Below are 23,229 nucleotides of genomic sequence, written 5' to 3' on the forward strand. Positions count from 1 at the left end.
GATGGTCTGCGTCTACGAGGACAGCCGAGAACTAGTCCATGAGGGGATCCTCCCCCTTCGGTGTGCGGGGCCCAGTCCATGAGGTGCCTCCCGGAGCCTGCTTCTGTCTGCGCCGGCATCCGGGACCGCTTCTATGAGGGCGCCCCGCCGTCTGCGTCCCTTTCCCAGCTCTGGTCTGCGGGACCGCGTCCATACCTGGCGCACTACCCCCGCCCCAGCTCTTGGTGGGAGGCCGTGTCTATGCTGAGCGGGCCCAGACAGGTGAACCCACGTGTGGATCTGCGCGGAGCGCTCCTCGCACACTGCACACCTCCGAGTCTTCGTGCTGGAGCTGGGGCGGGGGGATGAATGGGACAGATGCGATGCGCATGGCTTCAGCTGCGCAGTCCTCCCTGGTTGGGGCGGGGGTGGAGGGGGGCGGCGGAGGTGGATGCTGCGGTTTCGGCGGCCCGACAGGCACAGAACTGGTGGCTCGGAGGGTGCACACGTGCACAGGGACCTGTGTGTGGTGTTTGGAGGCGGGTGTGCGTGTGTCACGTGGGCACAAGAGTGTGCCTGTGTGCATTACAGGATGGAGTGGTGTGTGCGGGCGGGTCACGCGGACGTCGGCGTGCGCCTGCTCCGGGAGTGGGGTGTGTGTGTGTGTGTGTGTGTGTGTATCTTGAGGGTGCAGCGGTGTGTAGAGAAGGCTGTGTGTGTGTGTGTGTGGCACAGAACTGGTGGCTCGGAGGGTGCACACGTGCACAGGGACCTGTGTGTGGTGTTTGGAGGCGGGTGTGCGTGTGTCACGTGGGCACAAGAGTGTGCCTGTGTGCATTACAGGATGGAGTGGTGTGTGCGGGCGGGTCACGCGGACGTCGGCGTGCGCCTGCTCCGGGAGTGGGGGGTGTGTGTGTGTGTGTGTGTGTGTATCTTGAGGGTGCAGCGGTGTGTAGAGAAGGCTGTGTGTGTGTGTGTGTGTGTATCTTGAGGGTGCAGGGGTGTGTAGAGAAGGCTGTGTGTGTGTATCTTGAGGGTGCAGGGGTGTGTAGAGAAGGCTGTGTCCCAGGTCACAGGACTGTGCCTCGGTGGGCTCATATGGGGCTGTATATCTGCCAAGTGGGCCGGGGAGTGAGAGGAACACACAGCTTGTGTCCTTGAGGGTGCACTGGCTGCCCTCATAGCCCTCACTCCTTCCTTCAGTGCATACAGACTGGACACCCACTGTGTGCCAGACCGTGTCCTAGGCCCACAGACTCTGGGGACTCCTGCCCCTTCTTGGCCTCTTACCCTCAGTCCCCACAAAAGGCAGAGAGATCATTTTTTAAAACCTCATCCAAATCGAGTCACTCCCCTACTCAGAACCTTCCTCTGGCTTTCGAGGCCTCCCGGTCTCTGTCCAAAAAGACCCCCAAAGCCAAGCCCTGAGCCCCAGCCAGGAAGTGGCTCTTTGTCATGCACAGTGTGAACTTCTGTCCTCTCCTCTGAAACACGTACTCAGCAATCATGAAAGAGCTTAAATGCCACCTCCTCCAGGAAGCCATCCCTGAGGCCAGGCATAGTGAATGACTGGGCCTTGTCATCCAGGTGTAACTCTGCCTGCCATCAGGTACCTCTTACACGTGGACACCCCACTCTGGTGACATCGGCCTCCTTGCTGTTCCTCAGACAGTGCAAGCACCGTTTCACCTCACAGCCTTTGCGGTTGCTGTGCCTAAAATGCCCTCCCCAGATGTCCACACTGTTCGCTCCCTCACTTCCTTCAGATTCTGCTCAAATCCTGCATCAGAAAGGGCTTTCCTGATCGCCCTGTATAAATAGCACCCCCCAGTGCCTCACTCTTGATTCCCCTGACACGATTGTATTTCTTCTCCATAGCATGTACTGTTTAACATACCATCTATTAATTCCTTGCTTTCTTGTTTGTTGCTTCTTGCCCCACTAGAAATTAAACTTCATCAGAGCAGGGACTTTGTCTTTTTGGTTCGCTGCTTTATTTCCTGGCAACTAGCACAGTGCCTGGGCGCATACAGCAGGTGCTCAATGAGTTTTTCTTGCATGAATGAATGACTCTGGGTTTGCATCCCAGAAGTCTGTGTCCCTGGCTGCTCCCTAGCCTGTGAGCCCCAGTCTGAGTCTAGGTCTCCTGCTCTTCTGTCCTCCAGATTCCAAGATCCCGGAAGGCCAGGTCTGGAAGAACTGAGACCAAATTTGCATGTTAGGAATATTCCCTCTAGCAATTGGTCTGGAGGATGGGGTGTGGTGGGGTTGGGGTGTGAGACTGGAGGCGGGTGACCTGTGTGGAGGAAACAGGGCGGAAGGAAAGTGGAGGTCTGCGTCTGGACTTTTTAAGGAGTTGGGCTCAGTGATCTCATGCAGCACAGCAGTGGGGAGATCAGGAAGGAGATGTCTGAACTGCCCTCCAGCAGCAAAGGAGAGGGAGGTGTGTTCTGGCAGAAGGCACAGCTTGGACAAAGGCCTGGCAGCAGAACAGAGTCTGCAGTTTGGGACTTGCAGCCAGAGTGGAGAGTAAGTGTGGGGTTAGGGGGGATAAGGATGGGCAAAAGGGAAAAGATGGCTGATAAGGAGGGCTCCTGGGTTTCTGGGCTGGGAGAACTGGTGGGGGGGCGTGCACTCGTCTCAGCAATGGGGACAGAGGAGGAAGAGCAGACTCGGGGAAATGCTGAGTTGAGTTGGAGCCTCGTTGGAACCGAGCAGAGGGGAGGAGGCGCAGACCTGGTATGGAGGACGCGGAGGAGCAGAGGGAAAGGGGGAGGCCTGGAGACCGTTAGCCAAGGGCGCTCAGGATGTGCTGAGGGCTGCCGTGCTGAATCAGGCACAGAGCCCATCTCGGTGCCTGGGGCCTCCCTGGGAATGGGGGGGCGGGGTGCATCATCACAGCAGGCGTCCTCGAGCATGACTTGGCACCAGACGCCTGGGCCTCCCTCGAGGGGACTGAGTCATCCTGGGCAGGGGCGGGAGCCACAGAGGCCACCCGTTGCCAGGGCCATCCAGACACTTGTCAGGAGCATAAACATGGCTGCGGTGAGGCAGCCCAGTGATGTCAAGGCCACTTTCTGTGTCTGGCCCGGGTGACTGGACCACCTCCTTACAGCTTTCCCTTCTGGCCTGCCCTCTGCCAGCCAGGGCCACAGCTTGTCTTGCCTAGATGATAGCTGGTCCCCTGCTCAACCTTGCCCTGAGGTTCCCAGCAGCCTTCCAGAACTCAGGGTGAGGCCTGACCAGTACCTGAAGTCATCCCAGGAGGGCTGCTTGAACCAGCGTGGATGAGAGCAGGATACGCCTGCTGTGTCCTGTGCTGGGCCTCCTCCAAGGGACCCGGGGGATGAGGCACATCCTGAGGGGGAGGCCTGGCCGAGCAGGGTCTGGAGCCAGGGTCTGCATCCCTTGGGAATAGCCAGACACCTGTGGATGAGGGACATAGCCTGGGAGGAGAAGCCTGAGGGGTAATGTGCCAGGCCACCTGGGAGCTGGGGGCAGATCTGGGGCTGTGCTCTGTTATGTACATCAGGGCTCGCTCTCGGTGGCCGTGCCACAGACTCATCCCAGCTCCACGTCGCTCAGGCACAATGTGCTTCAACGTTCACAGTCTCATCCATTTCCTCGCATAGCCCTGGGAGGCGGCACGATGGTGGCTATCTGTGCAATTCACAGAGGAGCAAGCTGAGGCTCCAAGAAGTTCAGTGATTCGTCCAGACAGCACGGTCATAGGCTGGGAGGACAGACTGGGGTAGCGTTTTTCAGTGAGGGAGGGCCTGAGCCTGGCCATTCTTGGCTGCAGGCCCAGGCTGGTCCCTGGGAGGCGTCCCATGCCCATAGGCGTCCTTGCTCTGCCCTGGGCCTGGGGGCCAGCCTGTCTGTCCTTCTATTTGCCCATGTGGCTCCCAGCCACCTGCTGAGTCAGTTTATACGTAGTGTGCAGGAGGCCTCAGCTTAGGGAGGGCCTTGAGAGACCCCCTGGGTGAGCCTCCAGAGAGGGGTGGGTCCTGCCCAAGACACACAGCCCAGCCCAGCAGGCAGCCCCAGGCTGGTAGACTGTTGACCATGTGGGAAGTTCAAACTTGGCTCTGTGGGATCAGATTGCTATGGCCCCCGGGGGCGCAGGCCCCATCCCCAATTCTGGGGCACACATACACAAAGACCTAAAGGCACACAATGCACGTGAACACACTTATCCACGAGTATAGACCACATCCATAGATTTTTGTTTCCGTGCAGATGCCCTCCTGTGTGCGTTCCGCTGCCCCCGGCCACACACACACACACACACACACACACACACACACACACACACACACACACACACACACACACACCCCACACACACACACACACAGTCACCCCGAGCCTACAGCCCTGCTTACACGTACTCTCTCACGCGGACACACCGCCCTGTCTCCTGGACACGAGGCAGGAACCTGGGGCCTCCCCGGGGCGCCTCCTGCACAGACGTGCTTAGTCACCTGAATTTGATCCAGGCGGGAGGGAGGGCGGAGGGCCTGACGTCAGCCCTCGCAGCTGCCTTGTGCCGCCCGCGCATCCATCTGGGCCACCACGTGTCCCAGGCAATCACAACAACAGCAGCACAACTCCGTTTTACGGGGCTTCGTTAGTGGCAGGCCTGGTTCTGAGCCCGGGAAGGGTGTTCACTCCTTTTCACAGCTCCGCGAGCGGGTGATACTGCTGTTAACCTCATTCTGCAGATGGGGAAAACCCAGGCACAGAGTGCAGTCCCCTGCCCATGGGCACATGGCCAGGAAGGAGCGTAGCCTGGCAGCCTGGCTTCAGAGCCTGGGTCCTCAACCAGGTAACAGGGCCCCAAACTGGAGCAGGAAGGCTCTGCCCTGACCTGCTGTGTGACCTCAGACCCATCCCTGCCCCTTGCTGGGCCCTACTTTTCCAGTCTGAGAAAAGAGGGAGAGAGAGTTGAAGGAGGATGGCCTGTGGCTGGGGCAACAGCCTCTGGGAAATCTTATGCAAATTTGATGGGCTAGGGCAGCCTGTGGCCTCTGCCTGTGGTGACTCTCAGTCCCCTCAGTCACTGCTGTGGACAAGAGGACAGGAGTTCCGCACACTGCCGTTCGTTCCCTGCCATGGGCTCGGCTTAGGCTCCTTGGGGTCTCCTCTCCCCTCTCTGCTTTTCCATCTGTCTAATGGGGCCAGGACTGTAATGATCACTACGGCAACTACTCATTCATTCAAAAAATATTTACTGCTACTCTGTGCCGGGCACTGCTGCTGACGCCAGTAATCTTAGGGAGACGAGGCAGACAAGAGCCCTAAGCTGTGGAGTTTATATTCTGGTGGGAGAAAAAGGGCCTACAGAGTGAGGGGGAGGGGCGGTAGGGTGAGCCACCTACAGGGTGGGCCAGGCTTGTAGGGCTCCCTTTAGCCTTGGCTTCTTCCTTCCTGCAACCATCTGGTTCCCAAAGCCTCCCTGATGCTCTAATCCCATTCCACCTCCTCCAAGGAGGCCTCCATGATGCTCCAGCCCTACTCCCTTCCTCACCTACTTCAGAGAGTCCTCCCCAATGTTCTACTCCTACTTGCCACTCTCACCTCCTCCAGGGAGGCCTCCCTGATGCTCTAGCCTCACCAACCCCCACTCCCCTCACTCCTTTAGGTCCAGTGTCCATGTCTTTTCCTGTTGCCAGTCTAAATTCCCTTCTCCCTTCCTTTCTGCATGCCAACATCAGCTCCACCAGGCTTCCACTCATACAATACACTGTGTGCCAGGCACAGGGGGTCTGGACCACACCCCTACCCACAATCCATCTCCAAGTTTTGCTGTGGCCCTAGGAATCTGGGAAGGTCCTGCATCTGTGGTACAGATGGGGAGACTGAGGCTCAGAGTCAGGAAGGAGCTGCCCAGGGCCCACAGTAGGTTGGCAGGCAGGACTGGAACCCAGCCCGGGTTCCTCTGTGGCCAGTGGACTCCAGTGAACCCTGCCTCCTTGACATCTGTCAAAGCAAGGTGATGGGGGAATAAGGGGTGTAACGGAGACCATGTTCTCAAAATTGTTGTGTGGTGACAGCACAAGTTACCACCAGACAGGAAGGGCAGAGGGTCAGGAGTCCATTTACTTCCTTTTCCTGAGAAGATGCTGAGTCTGGTCCAGGAAAGGGGAGGGGCATCGAGTGGGGTGGGGCCAGTGATCAGCCTGGGGCAGAAATGGAGTCCCAGCCTGAGTATCAGGGTTCAGCCCTGGGTCAGGGTTCAGCCCAGAGTTGTAGTCGAGTGTGAGGTCGGGGGCTGGATGTTGGAGGTTGGTTTGGGGTTCAAGCTGGAGTTAGTCCTTGGCCTGGAGCCTAGCTGGGGGCTCAGACTGCAGTAGGGCCAGGGTGGATATAAGGCCAGGCCTTATATCCTGGGGATGCTCCAGGGGGAGCATCTCAGCCTGAACAGATGTGGGGAACATTTTAGCCACATGAATAAACTGGAAGGAAAAACCAGGAGAAATAAGTGCAGTGAAGTCTCTCTTCACAGTCACCAAAGTAGCAGCGCCCTCCTCTAATGGACCCTGTCCTGGGTTGCCGGCTCTGCTGGGGCAGGGAAGGGAGCAATGGGAGACTTGCCCTGTGGCCCTGGAGGGGTCTCCTGGAGAAAGTGAGATGGGTGGGAGAGGCTGGAGACCCAGGGAGGTCTTCCTGGAAGCAGTGACGGGTGGAGGTGGGGGCCTGGAGCATCAGGAACCCAGCTCGGCTTCCAGGCAGCAACAGCAGCAGCACTGGAATGCTCTGTTGTCAGGGGGTGGGGCTGTGAGTCACTGGGCTGTCTGCTGGATAGGGGCCTGAGCTGACCCGGGGCTCTGTTTCTCCCAGTACTGCTGGGCCTCCAGTGTTCTGCCCATGTCTGTCTGTCCTGACTCCAGAATATCAGATTCTCCCTGCTTCCCTGAGAAGCCAGGAAGGCTGATGTGACTGTGCCTGTTTTACAGATGCGGACACTGAGGTCTAGAGGGCTGGTGTGCAGCAGAGCCAGATGAGTTCCTGGAATTCCTTTAGTTAGTAGGGAGACCTGAGTTTGGATGCTGGCAACCCAGGCAGAGGGAACAGGCCAGGTAAAGACATGGAGGTGGGACTCACAGTCTGTGGCTACGATGGGAGAAGGGCCTGGAAATCTGACCTCCTTGCTCTGTGGCCAGGATTGAAGCCTTCTCTGCCCTCTTTTCTCAGGTTCCCAATAAGGCTGCACAGAGCAACCCACTGACTGTGGCAATGGAGGGGGGCCCAGCGGTCTGCTGCCAGGACCCTCGGGCAGAGTTGGTGGAGCGAGTGGCAGCCATGGATGTGGCCCGCTTGGAGGAGACGGATGGCAGCCCAGAGCCCACCAGGAACTGTGTGGACCCTTCACCTCGGGCCAGAGCTGCCTCCGTGATCCCCGGCGGTACTTCAAGATGCCCCGCCGCCCGGCCCGGCCTCTCGGCTAGGAAGTTCTCCCTGCAGGAGCGGCCAGTGGGGAGCTGCCTGGAGGCCCAGGCTGGGCCTTACGCCACAGGGCCTGCCAGCCACATCTCCCCACGGGCATGGCGCAGGCCCACCATCGAGTCCCACCATGTGGCCATCTCGGACGCAGAGGTTGGTGAGGCAGAGCTAGGGGGTGCCCACAAGCTTTTCAGTAGTCCTCAGTGAAGACCCTTTGCTGTTCCTATCCCTGCCACACAGCTGTCTAGCCTTTGGTTTGCATACCCCCAGAGCTGAGGAGCTCACTACCTCACTACCCGGTCTCTTCCCACCCAGGGGAGCTTCATCTGAGCCAATTGCTGCCTCCTGTAAGTCTCACCATTCCCACCCCCAGTCCAGGCCTAGGAAATAGGTCCCTCCCTTATTCCGCCAAGAAGTCCTCTTAGAGATTTGAAGATAGACAGTGCGTCCTCCTGTCCCCCAAGTCTTCCCCAGCTTGAGCCTTCCACTTCTAATCCTGCCTCTTAGAGTCTGCTCTGACTCAGAAGCTGCCAGCATGCTTCCAGCTTCTGGGCTCCGTCCTTGCCACTTAGATCTGAAAGGGAACCCAAGTACTGAGCAATCTACAGGCTTCAGAAACTGAGCTTTTCACGCCTGAGCCAGGGCTCTGGTCTCCTGTCCCCAAGGCTCTCCTCATCTTTCTTGTCCATGCAGTCTCCTCATTCAGCTGCTTCTGGAAATACTTGCTCATGGGTTTCTCCCATCAGGGTCTCCCAGCCCCCAGCATCCAGGTAGGAATCAGTGCATTTTTCCTCCACTTCCTAGGGAGCAAAGCATAGGCGTGCTTCACCATTCATGTTTTCAAACGTTGTCCAAGTCTTGTCACTTTTGGCGTCACTTTTGGCATTGGCACTACCTCACTTGCCTATGTAAACTTGAAAGGTTGGTGAGACCCAGGGTCTGGGAGCAAGGGGCCTGGGGCCAGGATGGGGCCCTGGACGTACTCCTGGAGTAGGAGCAGTGCTGCTTCTGGATCAGGCTTTACCTGATGTCCTCTCTCTTTCCCCCACCAGGACTGTGTGCAGCTGAACCAGTACAAGCTGCAGAGTGAGATTGGCAAGGTAGGCCTGGGGGCAGGCCAGGAGCAGTGGGAACTTGTCTGGGGGATTTGCCGAGGCAGACTGTCTAGATCCTCTGCTTGGCAAAATCCCCTCTCCTCCTCTGGGAATGTGAGGCTGGGCCAAGAAGGTCCTAGCCTGGAAGTGAGGAAAGTTTTGTCCTCTGTAGGAAACACCTAGGGTGGGGGGTGGGAGACGACTCCTGATTCCTGACTCCCCAGTGTTTTTGTTTGTGTGTTTTTTCATAAAGGAGACGACTCCTGATTCCTGACTCCCCAGAGTTTTTGTTTGTTTGTTTTTTCATAAATTTATTTATTTATCTGTTTTTGGCTGTGTTGGGTCTTCGTTGCTGCGCGCGGGCTTTCTCTAGTTGCGGTGGGCGGGGGCTACTCTTCGTCGTGGTGCGCGGGCTTCTCATTGCGGTGGTTTCTCTTAATGCGGAGCATGGGCTCTAGAGCGCAGGCTCAGTAGTTGTGGCTCACGGGCTTAGTTGCTCCGCGGCATGTGGGATCTTCCCAGACCGGCGCTCGAACCTGTGTCCCCTGCATTGGCAGGCGGATTCTTAACCACTGCACCACCAGGGAAGTCCCCTGCCCAGAGTTTTTGATGGAAGGGACTGGGGAAGGCATAGAGCTGTGTTGAGCCCGGCAGGGGCAGTGACCAGGGCACAGGAGCCCTCTCCCTGCCCGCCTGAAAGTTATGCCCACTGGTGGCAGGGGTGGAGATGGGAAGCAGGAGGAGGGGGCTGGAGCTGTTCAGGCTCCCCTTCTCCTGGGCTAGTCCTGGGGGAGGCTGTCCTGTCCGGCGGGGGCTGACCTGTGCCTATCTGCAGGGTGCCTATGGCGTGGTGAGGCTGGCCTACAACGAAAGTGAAGACAGGCATTATGTGAGTCTGGGGCCCCTCCAAGCTGGGCCCTAGGAGGCTGGGGGGTGGGCAGAAACTGTGCTAAGACAGAGGACAAGGCTGCCTGTGAACGGAGTGAGCTCCCTCTAGTTGCGGCATGCAGGCTCTTTAGTTGTGGCACGTGGGCTTCATTGCCCCGCGGCATGTGGGATCTTAGTTCTCTGACCAGGGATCGAACCCACGTCCCCTGCATCGGAAGGCAGATTCTTAACCACTGGACCACCAGGGAATTCTCGGGAATGAGCTTCTTGACCCTGGGAATATGCAAGCAGAGGCTGGATGCCTCCAAGGGGAGAGCTCTAGAAAGGCTTGTTGGGGGGAATAGGGGTAAGGCCTAGGTTCAGATATGGCTACCTCCTAACCCAGCATAACTGCAGCCAGTCCATATCCTCAGTGCCAGTGACAGATGCTCATGTGCCTTTCTGGACCTCAGTCCACCTGTAACCAGCCTGTTCTAACACCTGGTGGCTTCACACAAGTGACATGTCTGCCCCTCCCTCCTCAGGCAATGAAAGTTCTTTCCAAGAAGAAGTTACTGAAGCAGTATGGCTTTCCACGTACGTATCTGTCTGGTTCTGGGCTTGGGAGCTCCTGGCCTGGGGGCAGAGGAGGAGGAGACCTCGGAGGCTAGTTTTTGTTAGGACTGGGGGTAGACAGGGAGAGCGTGAGCAAAGGCCTGGTGGTGGGACTGTGCTTGGGGGTCGAGGCCAAGGCCGTGGTCTTGCAAGATTCTTGCTTGAGGCTGGTCTCAGGGCCGTGGTGAGGCCCAGCCTTCTGCAACTGGCTGGCTCCCCTTCCTGGTCACAGGTCGCCCTCCCCCTAGAGGGTCCCAGGCTGCCCAGGGAGGACCAGCCAAGCAGCTGCTGCCCCTGGAGCGGGTGTATCAGGAGATTGCCATCCTGAAGAAGCTGGACCACGTGAATGTGGTCAAGCTGATCGAGGTAGGTGGTGAGCCAGTGAGGCCTGTGGAGTAGCCTCTGGTGCAGGGGGCACTTGGCACAGACCCAGGGATCCTGCTGAGGGAAATATGCCAAGGGCAGGGCCAGAATTGGGGTGGGGACTGCCGGGAGGCTTCTGGGGTCAGTTCAGGCTGGTCTGGGATGTTCTCAAGTTCTCATGGAGGGGGACGAGCTTCCCTAGAGGCAAGAAGTGAGCCCCCATCATGGCAGGAGGGGAAGAGGGGCTGGGTGCCATGTGGTGAACCCAGGTCGGGACCAGTGATTTCTGAGGCCTCATCTGCCTGGTGCCTGCATAGTTCCTGCTCCATCGTCCAGGGTGGCTGCGGAGCACACTAGGGGTCCTAGGGCTGGTGAGGATGAGGAAGCCTGGGAGTCCCACCCCATAACTCCCCAAGACTCACCCTCATGTCTGCTCCCTCTCACCAGGTCCTGGATGACCCAGCTGAGGACAATCTCTATTTGGGTGAGTGACCCAGCTCATCCCCAAAGCAGCTTACCCCGGTGGGTCTGAGTGCTCCCCGGGGACACACTTGACATTCAGATGGGCCGTGTGCAATGCACTGACCTCCAGGGGGCAGGGAGGAAACACATGTTCTCAAGGCCCAGATTCTCTTGCCCAGCCCTGCTGAGCCAGGCTCAGAATATCCAGTTAGATTCAACAAATATTCCCAAGCACCCACTCCACTGATCGGAGAGATGGTGGATCAGATAGATACAGGAAGTAGGCTATGTGATGTGGGTTCCCAGACCCTATCTGATAACTCTGTGCCTCAGTTTCCTTACCTGTAAAATGGGGATAATAATGGTATCTACCTCATAGCGTTGATGTGAGAAGTAAATGAGTTATTATATACAAGACACATTAGCTATTATTAGTAATAGTATGCTGTTGTTATTACTTAAGTCCTTGGTGCCTGATTCAGGGCTGGGCTTAGCAGCTCCCAGGGAATGGGCCAGAAGGAACACTGGCTTAGGAATCAGAGGCCAAGTCTTTAGCCTCCACTCCCTCTCCTACCTGCCTATCTGCTATGAACTGTAGGAAAATTCCTGCCCCTTCTCTGAGGTTCAGTTTCCCCTCTATAAAAGGGGTCTATGTTGATGGTCCTCACTCGGCACCTGAGAATCTAGTGAGGCAGGTCCATAGTCAACCCACTCTCATTTACTTCCTCTGATACCCTGGGACCCCTGTCCTACCCCTCCCTCAAGTATGCCTAGATACCTGCCCCCTCTCCCACCCTCCAGAACAGGGAGGAACCTTGGCATCGGCTGTTTTTTCAGCCTGGCTTCATCTTACCTACTCTTCTTTTCTCCTCTTTTCTTTCAGTGTTTGACCTCCTGAGAAAGGGGTGAGTTCCCCATCCCGATCAGGCAGGTCAAGTCTTCCTTTCCCTCCCTGTATCCCTAGTCCTGGGGTCAGCTACTCTAGTGAAAAAAAGAGGTCCAGGCTCTGTCCTTAGGGAGCTGTGGTCTGGGTTGGGGAATGGGGGCAGAACGAGAGACCAAGAGGATGATTCTTGGAAGGCCGGTGGGGTCAGTGAGACTGGAATAGCCAGGGAGGCCTCAGGAAGAGGGGGTGGGTTTTGAGCCAGGCCTTGAAGAACTGGAAAGAAGATTTTGATGGAGAAGAGAGAGAAGAAAGGAATATCTCTCCAGCAAAAGTATAGAGATGGAACTCAACTCTCATCTGTATTCAAATCACAAAGAGTTCTTTCAGTTTTACAAATTTGTGAGTTGGGTAGCTGGGACCCCATTCACTCCCATTTACAAGAAGGGAAGCTGAGGTTCAGAGAGGGTAAGTGGCTTGCCCAAAGTCACACAGCAAGTCACTGATGAAATCTAGGTTTGTAACTCATGTTTGCCTTGTCTGACCTTCTCAGGGTATGTGAAGAACAGCAGACATGCAGTAAAGGGCACGGGGCTGGGTGGACTGGGGGCCCTAACTGCCAAGGCCTTGAATACAGGCTGTGACTTGTCTCTCTGCCTGGGAGGCTACCTAAAGACCAATTTGGGGAAGGGGCAGGGAGTGGTGTCCTTTTAAGACTCAGGGGCTTTCAGCATTTTTGACCTCCATTCAAAGTAAGAAATACAAGTTTTACATAGCCATCCATATCTGTAATTGAAACCAGAGTTTTATAAAACAGTGTATTACATGTGATATACTCTGATATATTCTACTTCATTAGGAAAAAAAGAAAAAAAAAGCAGTAGGCCTCCACTGAATTGATTTCATGACCTTCTTGGTCTTGGACCTACAGTTTGAAAACACTGCCCTAAATGGCATCTTCACAACTGTTTGATTATAGATAATTAAGTACTTAGAAGAAGGAATACCAAGCCAATCAGAAATTAAGATAAAGCTAATTTGAAATTGTAGTTAGTGATTGAAAAGGGATATTTGCTTCTATGCGTGTTTTCAAATTTTCATTATATGGGAGAAGAAGCTACTATCTGGGGTTTTAGGGACCCGTTCGAGCATAGAGGGCTCCCAGAAGGTCCTGAGGGGTCTGTACGGCCCAGTCCCTGTTCCCCTCCACCTGACATCTGCCTTTACTCATCCTGATTCCGGCGAAAACATCCCTCCTCCCCGCCCTCCCCATAGGCCGGTCATGGAAGTGCCCTGCGACAAGCCCTTCCCCGAGGAGCAAGCTCGTCTCTACCTGAGGGACATCATCCTGGGTCTTGAGTACTGTGAGTGAGGGGCTGCCTGCCCCCCTGGGGCTGGAGACCCGGGGGGAGTGGAGGGTACACAAGAGGAGACGGAGCCCAGGCTGAGCAGGCTCTGAGCAGTTCCTGTCAGTCAGTGCTGATTTACCAATCATCTTTAGCTGGGGGTGGGGAAATGGGCCTGTGGGCGGGGCCGAAACATGCTGAACAGGTAGGGTAGCGGCAGATTTCACTGGGCATGCGCCAGGTCCTTCTCCGCGCCTGGTCGTCACCGCGTCGGCCTGCGTCTTCAATGTTAAGCGTGTATCTCGCCTCTGCTGAATTCTTAGCCAAGCTTAGCCTCTCCACCGGGCCTCAAGAGCTGTGGGAAGGAATTTATGTCCAGCGGCTCGAGGAAGAGTCTGTCCTGGTATGGGGCCAGTGGGTGGTAGCAGAGTCTGTTTACTGTGAGGGGCCCTAAGGTGATGAGAGCTCAGAAGGGAGGATGTTCGTTTAGCCTCTATCTGTGGAATTCATTTATTCATTCATTTATCCATTTACGAGTACCTACTAAGTGCCAGCTGGGGGCGTGTAGATTCCAAAGACCCAGAAGTGATCTCAAGGATCTTGCAGCCTAGTGGGAGGGACGGGAACCTAAGCTTTGCCTGCCAAGGCTGGGGAGGCACAGGGGCTGTCAGAGCACTAAGGGACGAGGGGTGGCTTCCTGGAGGAGGCCACTTATGAGTAGGGTCCTGAAAGATGAATAGGAGTTCGTTGGCTAGTTTGAGGCATGGTGGGAGGGAGTACACCAGGTGGACAGAACTGCATGACAGTGGCACAGAGGGGAGTACTATTTGAGACCGGGGAGAAGTTCGATTTGGTTAAGTCCAACCTGGGAGCCAGGGATAGGGAAAGATGACGCTGTAAACACTGTCCAGTGTCCAGGCTGCACCGCGAGGGCTGGGAATGCCTCCATAGAGGACTTTCATGACTTTATCTTGTCAGCCTTGTGAGCCCTTGTGATAGGATTTGTGTCTTGGAAAGCTCTGTCTGGCAGCGTATGGTGGTTGGATGGAGAGCAAGAGGCCACCAGCTGGTCAGGAAGGAGGCTGGTTCCACAGCCCAACTGACAGATGGTGAGGCCTGGATTAGGGCAGTGGCAGCGGGGAGCAAATGTGAACGAGGTGAGGTGGGCGGCACTGGGTGACTAACTGGTCATAGGGAGAAGAGGGCGCACAGGCACCTAGGGTGCTGGCCTGGTTTGGGGAGTGGGGCACAGCCCATCCCTCTGAAATCTCAGCTTGGTTTATCAGAAGCATATTCTCTCCCTAGGGGAACAGGTGAGGACCAGCTGAGGTCTGACCTGCAGTGAATGTCTTTATCTCATTTGAGCCACTCCAGTGCCTTCATTTTAATGCTGTCTTTGTACCTATGGGGAAACTGAGGCACAGAGAGGGAAGGGCTTTGCAGAAAGTCCCTGACAAGGGCCTAGAGGTGTGAGAAGGGGGCATTTCACCCTGGTGTGCTCAGCAGCAGACACAACCCTATACCAGCTCGGCTTTCACCCACTTCTTGTCCTGGGCCTTTTGTCTCCCATCCTCTCTCCCTGCAAAAAAAAAACAAAACAGAAAAACAGAAAAAACAAGCTAATCCCATCTGGCTCTTGGGTAAAGCCTCGTCAAGACCTAGCTAACCATGATGAAGGGCTTTCTGGAGTGAATTGGTCAGCCCCAGGGACTGGACAGGCAGACAAATGGTGGCACCCGGTGCTGAAGACCCGCCTTGTGATTCTGGCCCCCAGAAGGGAGAGCTGAGGCTGCCCGGGGAAGGCCCTGTGGTCGGGGAGGCTCAGGCCTGATTCTTACAGACGGGGCAAGTGCAGCCATGCAGGTAGGAGAAGCAGTCGGATATGGAATATATCTCAAGAGATCCAGTCCGTAGCACTTGCTGATGAATTGGATGTGGGGTCTGAAGGAGAGAGGAGTTGAGGTTTTTGGCCTGAGCAGCTGATAATATGGCCATTAACTGAATGGGAAAGACTAGAAGAGGAGCAGAGCTTTTCTGTTCTGTTTGTTTGGTGGTGTGTGTGTGTGTGTTTAGGAGGGGCAGGGCGGGGGGGGGGGGCGGGGGTTGCAGACAAGAGAAATCAAGTTCTCAATTAAATATGTGATTGACAAATACTGAGGTATATGTTGAGATGTCTATGGGATATCCATGTGAATAAAGAGCTGGGAGTTCCAGGGAGATGCCAGGGTTTGAGATAAGAATCTGAGCCCACTTTGCAAGGTCAAATACACAGCCTCCTGATCCTCTGTGTTCTGATGGGTGTGTGTCAAATGCTTTGTGTGTACCTGGCACATAGGAGGCAATCGCTATAGGGCCACGGGTCCTGTTGTTATTCTTATTAATATATGATGCTCACTCCCTCTACCCCCAGCCTTCCTCTCCTTCTCCGTCCCCTTCCCCTTCCCTCCTTCCCATTCCACTCCCTCCTCTCCAACACCCTGGGGTCTGTTGGTCCAGGGGAACGTATTTGTTGAGCAGGGAGCCCATAAGTGGATGGCTGTGGGATGAGGTCAGTGCCTCTTCTCTGCTGGGACATCGCTGGCCATCTCAGCCTGAGCTGCCCGTCTCTTCCCGGCAGTGCTGGACCCAGGAAGCAGAATGGGCGCTCAGCCTACTGGAGAGGGCCGACCCTTACCCAGGCCACATTCGTCCTGGCAGTCCCGAGGCCTGGGGTGCCCTCCCTCTCCAAAACCTCATCAGCCCAGAGTCCCTAGGGCTGAGGCGGTACCTCTGCAGGATACCCCACAGTCCCACCCTCAGTCCGAGGAACAGGGACAGCTGTGACAGGCTGGGTGGGGGGATGGAACCGGGGAAAGATTTTGATGGCCTTCAAGCCTGTAGACAACACTCACGCGGGAGGGCCAGGGATGGCCTACGGAGGACCCCTTCCCCCAGTTTCCTCTGACGTCCACCCTCAGTGGCAGATGCCTGATTGCCATGCAGAGAGCGCTGGACTTGGGGTCCAAAGATTCCTAAGAGTCCAGTCCTGGCTCTGTTACTAACAGCCTAGGTTAGTGTCGTCACTGCATAGCTGCGCAGGGGGCCCTGAAGTCCTCTTCTAAGGTCCTCGAGAGCTGAATGCGTGCAGGGGACAGGAAGTCCCAGCTCCTTCTCTCCTGGAGTTTGAGGCAGCCTCCACGGCCAGGCAAGAGCAGGTGGGGGGTCTGGGCGGCAGGGCCCCAGGCCAGCGCTCGAGCTGCCTCTCTCTGCAGTGCACTACCAGAAGATCATCCACAGGGACATCAAGCCATCCAACCTGCTCCTGGGGGACGACGGGCACGTGAAGATCGCCGACTTCGGCGTCAGCAACCAGTTTGAGGGGAACGACGCTCGGCTGTCCAGCACGGCCGGGACCCCAGCGTTCATGGCCCCCGAGGCCATTTCTGAGTCCGGCCAGAGCTTCAGTGGGAAGGTGGCTCCCAGGACCCGGGCTGGGTTGGGGTTCAGGTGGAGGGGTGGGAGTACGTGCCACGGGGTCCCATTTCCAACCTCAGGGTGCCAGGGTCCTCATGTCTCAGGAGGGACCGAACATGGTCCCCTCCCTCATGTTTGCCTCCTTCTGGAGTCCGACAGACTCGCTGAACTTGGGCCCCCTCTCGTTCTCCAGCAAAATGGCCCCAAGTCTTCCCTGCAGATACTTCCCGCCAGCTGCTCTTTGCTGAGTTCTGAGCTGGGCTGTGGAACAGACGGAGCCTGGACGGCCCAGCTCTGTGCCCTTCTGGTCATGGTGCAAGGGCAGGAGAGCTCGTGTCTGGGGGGACGTTAGAGGTTCCCCTGTCTTCTTGGGTACGGCAGCCTTTGAAGAATGGGGAGAACTTGAGCAGGAGGTGGAGCCCAGAGAACATACAAGAGAACTGAGGGGCACAGCGGGGCTTGGACAGAGTTTAAAGGGCCTGGAAGTCCTAAGGGTCTGGGCTTTGTCCTAAGTGACAGGCAGTGGCAAAGGTTTCTGAGCAGGGCCTGTGTTTCTGTGTGTCCCCGGGTACATCCTGCTCTACCCTGTGAAGTACTGGCTGCCCCACCGTGGTCCTGCCTTGGAGGAAATGGTCCAGAGGCACTTGGACGTGTGTGTGAGTGTGGAGCTCAGGACACGGCTGTAGATGGAGATTTTTTTTTTAACTTTTAATTTTGATACAATTCCAAATTTACAGAAAAATTGCAAGAATAATACAAAAAACTCCCCTATATCTTTTATTCAGATTCACCAATATATTGACATTTTGTCCCATTTACCTTTTCACTGTCTCTCCCTATATTTATAGAAGTTGGAGACATTATGCCCCTTTATCACTAAATACTTCTGGAGATATTTTCTGAGAATAAGGACATTCTCTTACATAACCTCAGTACAGTTATCAAAGTTAGGACATTTATCATCGATAAAAGACTGTTATCTAATCGACCTTATTCAGATTTCATCAGTTGTCCCCATACTGTCCTTTAATGCCTTTTCTTTTTCTGGTCCGGGATCTGATTCAGGGTCAGTCACTGCATTCACTTGTCGTGTCTCTTTGGGGTCCTTTAATCTGGAAAAGTGGCTTGGCCTTGACATTTTTGAAGAGAACAGGCCTGTTATTTTGTAGAATGATGTCAGTTTGCATTTGTCTGGTGTTCCCTGATTGGATTCAGATGAGGCATCTGTGGCAGGAATACGTAGGCAGAGATTTGAGAATCATTCACATAAGAGAGAAAGTGGATACCAGGAGAGGCGGTGGGGTTCCAGTGGAGGAACTTGTAGAGAGAGGGCACGTTCAAGGGTGCACGGAAGCCCCAAGGGGCTGTGGAGGTAGCTGAGGGCCAGGGGCTGTTCTGGTGTCAGAAAGAAGGTGGATGGTGGCTTCTCCCGTGGGTCATCAGGGAGAAGGATGACTTCTCGCAGCCAGAGCTGGCTTAGCTAGTATAAGTTCAACATATACTGTCATTTCTGGGGTGCGTCTGTGTCGTGCGTACAGCAAATGCGGCCCTGTAGATGAAGGGGGTTTTGTACCTGTTGAGTTGGAAACATGTCTGGTTTGGGCCCATTCCAAGGAGACTTGGAAACCCTTGACAGCAAGGGCCCTGGCCTGGCTGTCCCTGTGTCCTCAGTGCTCAGCACAGGGTCCAGCATGGAACAGGGGCCTGGGAGTGCTTGTTGAGTGAATACATGACTCAGGAAGGAGGTTCCCCACTTGCCCTCTCCCATGGCCCACTGAAGCTGGGTGCCCAAGGGGTGTCAGTTCCTTTGGGGGGACTGATATGAGCTGCTTCTTTCTAGGCCTTGGACGTGTGGGCCACAGGGGTCACGCTGTACTGCTTTGTCTATGGGAAGGTGAGTGCTGGGTGGGCTGGCAGAGCTGGGGCAGCCCTGGCACCATGGGCTGGGCACCATGAACCACCATGACAGATGCAGGCCCTGCCTTTGTGTCCTTAAGTAAAGTGACTTTTGAAAGAGCCCACCCAGCTCAGAGAAGACGGAAGGAAAAGGGACTTTTCTGTTCTCCTCTTGTCCCCTTGCGGGGATGGATTCACGTGCAGGAGTCCTGGGACAGCAGACATCCCAAGGGAGGTGTAGACGGTGCCATTCATTCATTCACATATTCACTCACTCTTTCATTCATTCAGCAAATTGTCCTTGACCTCTGCTCTGGGTCAGGCCGGACACCCAACCTCGACGTGCCGAGATCCCCGTCCTCAGGTTCTCCCACTCCAGGGACCGTGCTGAGGCCCAGGAGGGAATCTCAGGGAACATGTTCCCAAACTTCCGGCCCTGGCAGTGCAGGCCTTGCTGCGAGTGATTGTCATGAACTCGTTCGTTCAGTCCGCGTTTGTCGAGCATCTCCTGTGGGCTGGGACCTGAACCAGTTAGACGAGGTCCCCCCCATCTCCCGAGGAGCCCGGAGCTGCCCCCAGCGAGCTGAGGCGCTGGGCGCCGCATCCTTTGTCTCTCCCCGCTGCAGTGCCCGTTCATCGATGATTTCATCCTGGCCCTGCACCGCAAGATCAAGAATGAGGCCATCGTGTTCCCGGAGGAGTGAGTTGTCCACCACGGGCCCCGCCCACCCCCAGGGAGGCCTGTCTGGGTTTTAGCAGAGCTTTTGTCCTTTCCGGGCCCCACCCCAGCCTGCAGATCTGGAGGTTGGGGTGCTGCTCCCTGGGAGCAAATGGAGGGGGATGTGAGTGGGGTCTCAGACATCTGGGTTGGCTCTCATTGAACCGATGGGAACTCAGGCTGGGAGTGGGGCGGGAGCCCAGGTCACACACTCATCCTGCTTCTTCACTGAAGGCCTCCAGGAGGTCAGTGGCATCACCCCTTGCAGACCCTGCACCTGCGGGGAACCTCCACCTTCTCCACACGGGGTGGGGGGGCTTCACGATGCCAGTGCGCTTCCCCGTTTCACAGATGGAGAAGTGGAGGCTCAGTGGGTCTGGGATTTGAAGCCACTCCCTCCCCTTTGCCCCTTCCTTTGTGACTGAGGTCTCTGAGCCCAGAAGGACTGTTTGGAGAGGCCTCCCCACCCATCCACGGTTCTTCCGATTATGATGCCAGCTACCATGGCAGCCGGCCTGAGTCCCCTAGCGCCTCACTTTTCAGGGCCCTTTTACCATCTGCGCAGAGTGCCCAGGCCAGAAACCAACCTGGGAGCTGTCCTCCGTGTCCCTGCCCCTCGCACCCGCTTCCTGTACGGCCCCAAGCCGTGCTGAGTCCACCTCCTACATTTCTCTTGGTTCCGTTGCCAACGGCACCCCCTGCCTAGTTCAGGCCTCTGCCTTGTCCAGCTACCGCAGTCAGGCCAGAGTAACCCTGAGGAAGCGCGACAGATCTCACCACGCCGCCTGCTGAAAGTTTTTCCGAGGCTTCCCAAAGCCCACAAGAAGAGGCACGCCCTGGCCCGGGCATTCAGGGACCCCTGGGTCCCCCCACCTGCTCACCTGCCGCCGGCTCCCCACTCCCTGCTGCCATCCCCACGGCACTGGCTTCCTCCCCTTTCCCGTGACTGCCTGTCTCCCAGCCTTTCCACCCCCGCAACCCCGCCGAGGTATATCCTTCTCCCCAGCCCAGGAGTTTGAAAAGGGATTAAGTATCTAGGACAGTAGAGGGAGCCAAGGTCAGATCCCTGAGAGTAGGTTCCTTCTCCCAAGAATTTAAGTAGCAACGAAGCCTGAAGTTTAAGCAGAGTCAGTCGAAGCTGATGCGGGCCTGAGTCCTGCTCTCCTCCCCCTGAGTCTCGCCCCTGCCCTCCCTCTTCTGGGTGGCAGTGAGCCTCGGTTTCCTCCTCTGTCAAATGGGTATCTTCCCTGGCCGCCTCCCAGGCGGAGGAGAAGATAAGATGGTGAGTGGGGGCGAAGGCCCCTAGGGGGTCCCATAAAGCGACTCTTCTCGCATTATCCTTGCCACCTCTGCCTCCCAGGGGGTGTCCAGCACCCATGGGACCCCGTTTGTGTCTGTGACCTCTGCCTCCTGAGGGAGACTGCTTTACTTCGTACTCAGGGGAGAAGGATATCCATACGCTTGTTCTGGAACTCTCTCCTTCCACCCTGGTACCTTTGGGGGTGTCCCTCCTGCTCTCTGAGAAGGAGGGTCGGCGGTGTCTCTGCCCTGGTGTGCACTGATCAGGGAAGCCTGGAGCAGGGTGGGATGGAGAGGTGGGAAGCAAAGGACCATCAGCTGTCTCTCCCTCGTCTCCTTCCTTCCCCTTCTTTAGGCCAGAGGTCAGCGAAGAGCTCAAGGACTTAATCCTGAAGATGCTAGACAAGAACCCTGAAACAAGACTTGGGGTGCCAGACATCAAGGTTGGGGAACCAGAGGTGCTGGGCTGGGCCGGGCCACGGAAAACAGGCCTCAGTCTCCCCTTCTGGGGAGCCTTACACCGGGCACATCTGTGTATTGGGTTGGGGTTTGGGGTTTTTGGGCTTTGGACCCTCAAGGCGACTGCTGGTGGCATGCCTGGGTCCCTTGCTCCCCGATGCCTGTCGCCTGTGGCCCTGACCCTCCCTGCCCTCCGCTCTGCAGTTGCACCCCTGGGTGACCAAGAATGGGGAGGAGCCCCTCCCCTCGGAGGAGGAGCACTGCACCGTGGTGGAGGTGACCGAGGAGGAGGTGAAGAACTCAGTCAGGCTCATCCCCAGCTGGACCACAGTGGTAAGAGGATGGGGCTGGAAGGCACCGACTCCTGGGAGGGCCTGGGCGGTGGGCGTGGCTGCCGCCTGAGACTGGCTCTGTGCCGGGCCCTGTGGGGGGCAGAGGGCTTCCTGGTTGGCCAGCCCCGATCTGAGGCCACTGTTCCACTAGAGGCCCACAGGAACAAGGTGGCATTATTCAGCCTCGTGGTGGGGAGACCAGGAGGTGTGGTGAGGAGAGCGAATGGTTTAAATACACTGCCCTCACTGAGTGTCGACATTCGCCACGACCGCAGGAGCATTTCCCTCCTTCCTCCCTCCTTCCCTCCCTCCCTTTCTTCCTTCCTAACGTTGATGGAACTTCTGCTATTTTCCAGGCACTGGACTAGGTGCCAAGGACATGAGAGGGAAAAGGCCTAGGATGCCTTTGATTTGGAGACGTGGTCCCGGGGCCCCCGCGTGTCAGGCAGACACCACCTGTGTGTTCCCTCCGCTCTCCTCTCATGTTTCAGCTTTTCGCATCCTCCTCTGGACATCTCCCACGTTAACAGTTGGAAGTTACTAACGTAGCCCCTGATGGCCATCTGGCTTTTTTTGGGGGGGGGGGACACTGAGAGCCGTGGCTTGCCCTGCGCTGAGGTTTCACAGTGAGTCGGGGTGACCACAAGGCCAGGAGAGCGAGCTGGGGCCTGTGCCTGGCATGGGGTCTGGCCTGTGCACTTCATGCCTCCCTACTGGGTCCAGTAGGGCCAGCGGGCTAAAGTCCTGTGCTCTACAGAGCTCCAGGGCTGTATGGGGTCCCTGGAATGGTCAGCTCCCGTAGGGTCCCTACTGCCACTTCCCTGGTCTTAACCACCATGCTCTCTTTTCTAAACCACTGGAATCGCCTCCCAGGTTGCCCCCCTGCCCTTCCTCCTCCCTTGCCCCCACTACAGTTAACACTCAACTCAGCAGCCAGGGTGGTCCAGTGACCTGGGGGGTTGTGGGGGGGGGGGGACACTGAGAGCCGTGGCTTGCCCTGCGCTGAGGTTTCACAGTGAGTCGGGGTGACCACAAGGCCAGGAGAGCGAGCTGGGGCCTGTGCCTGGCATGGGGTCTGGCCTGTGCACTTCATGCCTCCCTACTGGGTCCAGTAGGGCCAGCGGGCTAAAGTCCTGTGCTCTACAGAGCTCCAGGGCTGTATGGGGTCCCTGGAATGGTCAGCTCCCGTAGGGTCCCTACTGCCACTTCCCTGGTCTTAACCACCATGCTCTCTTTTCTAAACCACTGGAATCGCCTCCCAGGTTGCCCCCCTGCCCTTCCTCCTCCCTTGCCCCCACTACAGTTAACACTCAACTCAGCAGCCAGGGTGGTCCAGTGACCTGGTCATGTCCCTTCTCAGCTCAGACCCTGCTCACTCGGGCTCCCGTGTCGCTCAGAGTAAGAGCCACGCGCCTGACTGCCTGCCAGACCGTGCACGGCCTGCCTGCCCCCCTTTCCCCTGCCCACCTCCTCTCCTCCCTCCGTTCACTCCGACCACGTGCCACGGAAGCTGCCGCCCCGGTGCCTTTGAACATCCCTTCCCTCCGCCTGGGGTCCTCTGGCCCAGATGTCCACAGGGCTGCTTCCTCATCCCTTCAGGTCTTCACTCCACAGTCACCTTCTCAGTGAGACGGGAGTGAACCCTCCCGGCCCCTTATCGAAAATTCCAACCTCCTCTTTGTCATACCTTATCCCCCTTCCTTGTTGTATTTTTTCCTCCTGAGCCCTTACCGCTAACTGACATATATTCTGCTGATCTGTCTTATTTATTGCCTGTCCCCGCAACTAGGATATAAACTCTATGAGGGCAAGAATTTTTGTCTCACTGTGGGCCCTGTGCCTCGAATAGTGTCTGGCATATGTAGGCGCTCAATAAATACTTTCTGTTGGAAGGAAGAAGGAAGGAGGGAAGAAGTGAAGGCACCCCTGATGCTATGCTGGTGTGTGAGAATTTGCGTGCGTGTGGGCGGAGGATGGAGCTGTCCTTATAGCGGGAGGGGGGACAAAGTCAGAGAGC

The 23,229-nt window shown here is 56.6% G+C and overlaps 1 protein-coding gene across 27 annotated transcripts in view; it reads left to right on the forward strand.

Moving 5' to 3' along the window:
* CAMKK1 (calcium/calmodulin dependent protein kinase kinase 1) overlaps positions 1–23,229 on the forward strand; it is a 49,165-nt gene that overhangs the window by 551 nt on the left and 25,385 nt on the right. For 8 of the 27 annotated variants that reach the window (XR_008619115.1, XR_008619118.1, XR_008619117.1 and 5 more), the window contains exons 1-14: positions 2,263–2,508; positions 7,177–7,578; positions 8,478–8,525; positions 9,355–9,408; positions 9,932–9,983; positions 10,234–10,367; positions 10,812–10,848; positions 11,710–11,731; positions 12,985–13,073; positions 16,307–16,506; positions 18,349–18,402; positions 19,031–19,104; positions 20,777–20,864; positions 21,085–21,213. Coding sequence is in view for 5 of the 27 variants with exons in the window: in XM_028498155.2 (XP_028353956.1) it covers positions 2,353–2,508; positions 7,177–7,578; positions 8,478–8,525; positions 9,355–9,408; positions 9,932–9,983; positions 10,234–10,367; positions 10,812–10,848; positions 11,710–11,731; positions 12,985–13,073; positions 16,307–16,506; positions 18,349–18,402; positions 19,031–19,104; positions 20,777–20,864; positions 21,085–21,213 (1,539 nt within the window). In the remaining 22 variants the exon portion in view is untranslated. The other 19 variants (XR_008619124.1, XR_008619122.1, XR_008619123.1 and 16 more) reach the window with 13 other exon arrangements.

Source organism: Physeter macrocephalus, chromosome 14 (genome assembly GCF_002837175.3).
Source record: "Physeter macrocephalus isolate SW-GA chromosome 14, ASM283717v5, whole genome shotgun sequence".
Taxonomy (NCBI): domain Eukaryota; kingdom Metazoa; phylum Chordata; class Mammalia; order Artiodactyla; family Physeteridae; genus Physeter; species Physeter macrocephalus.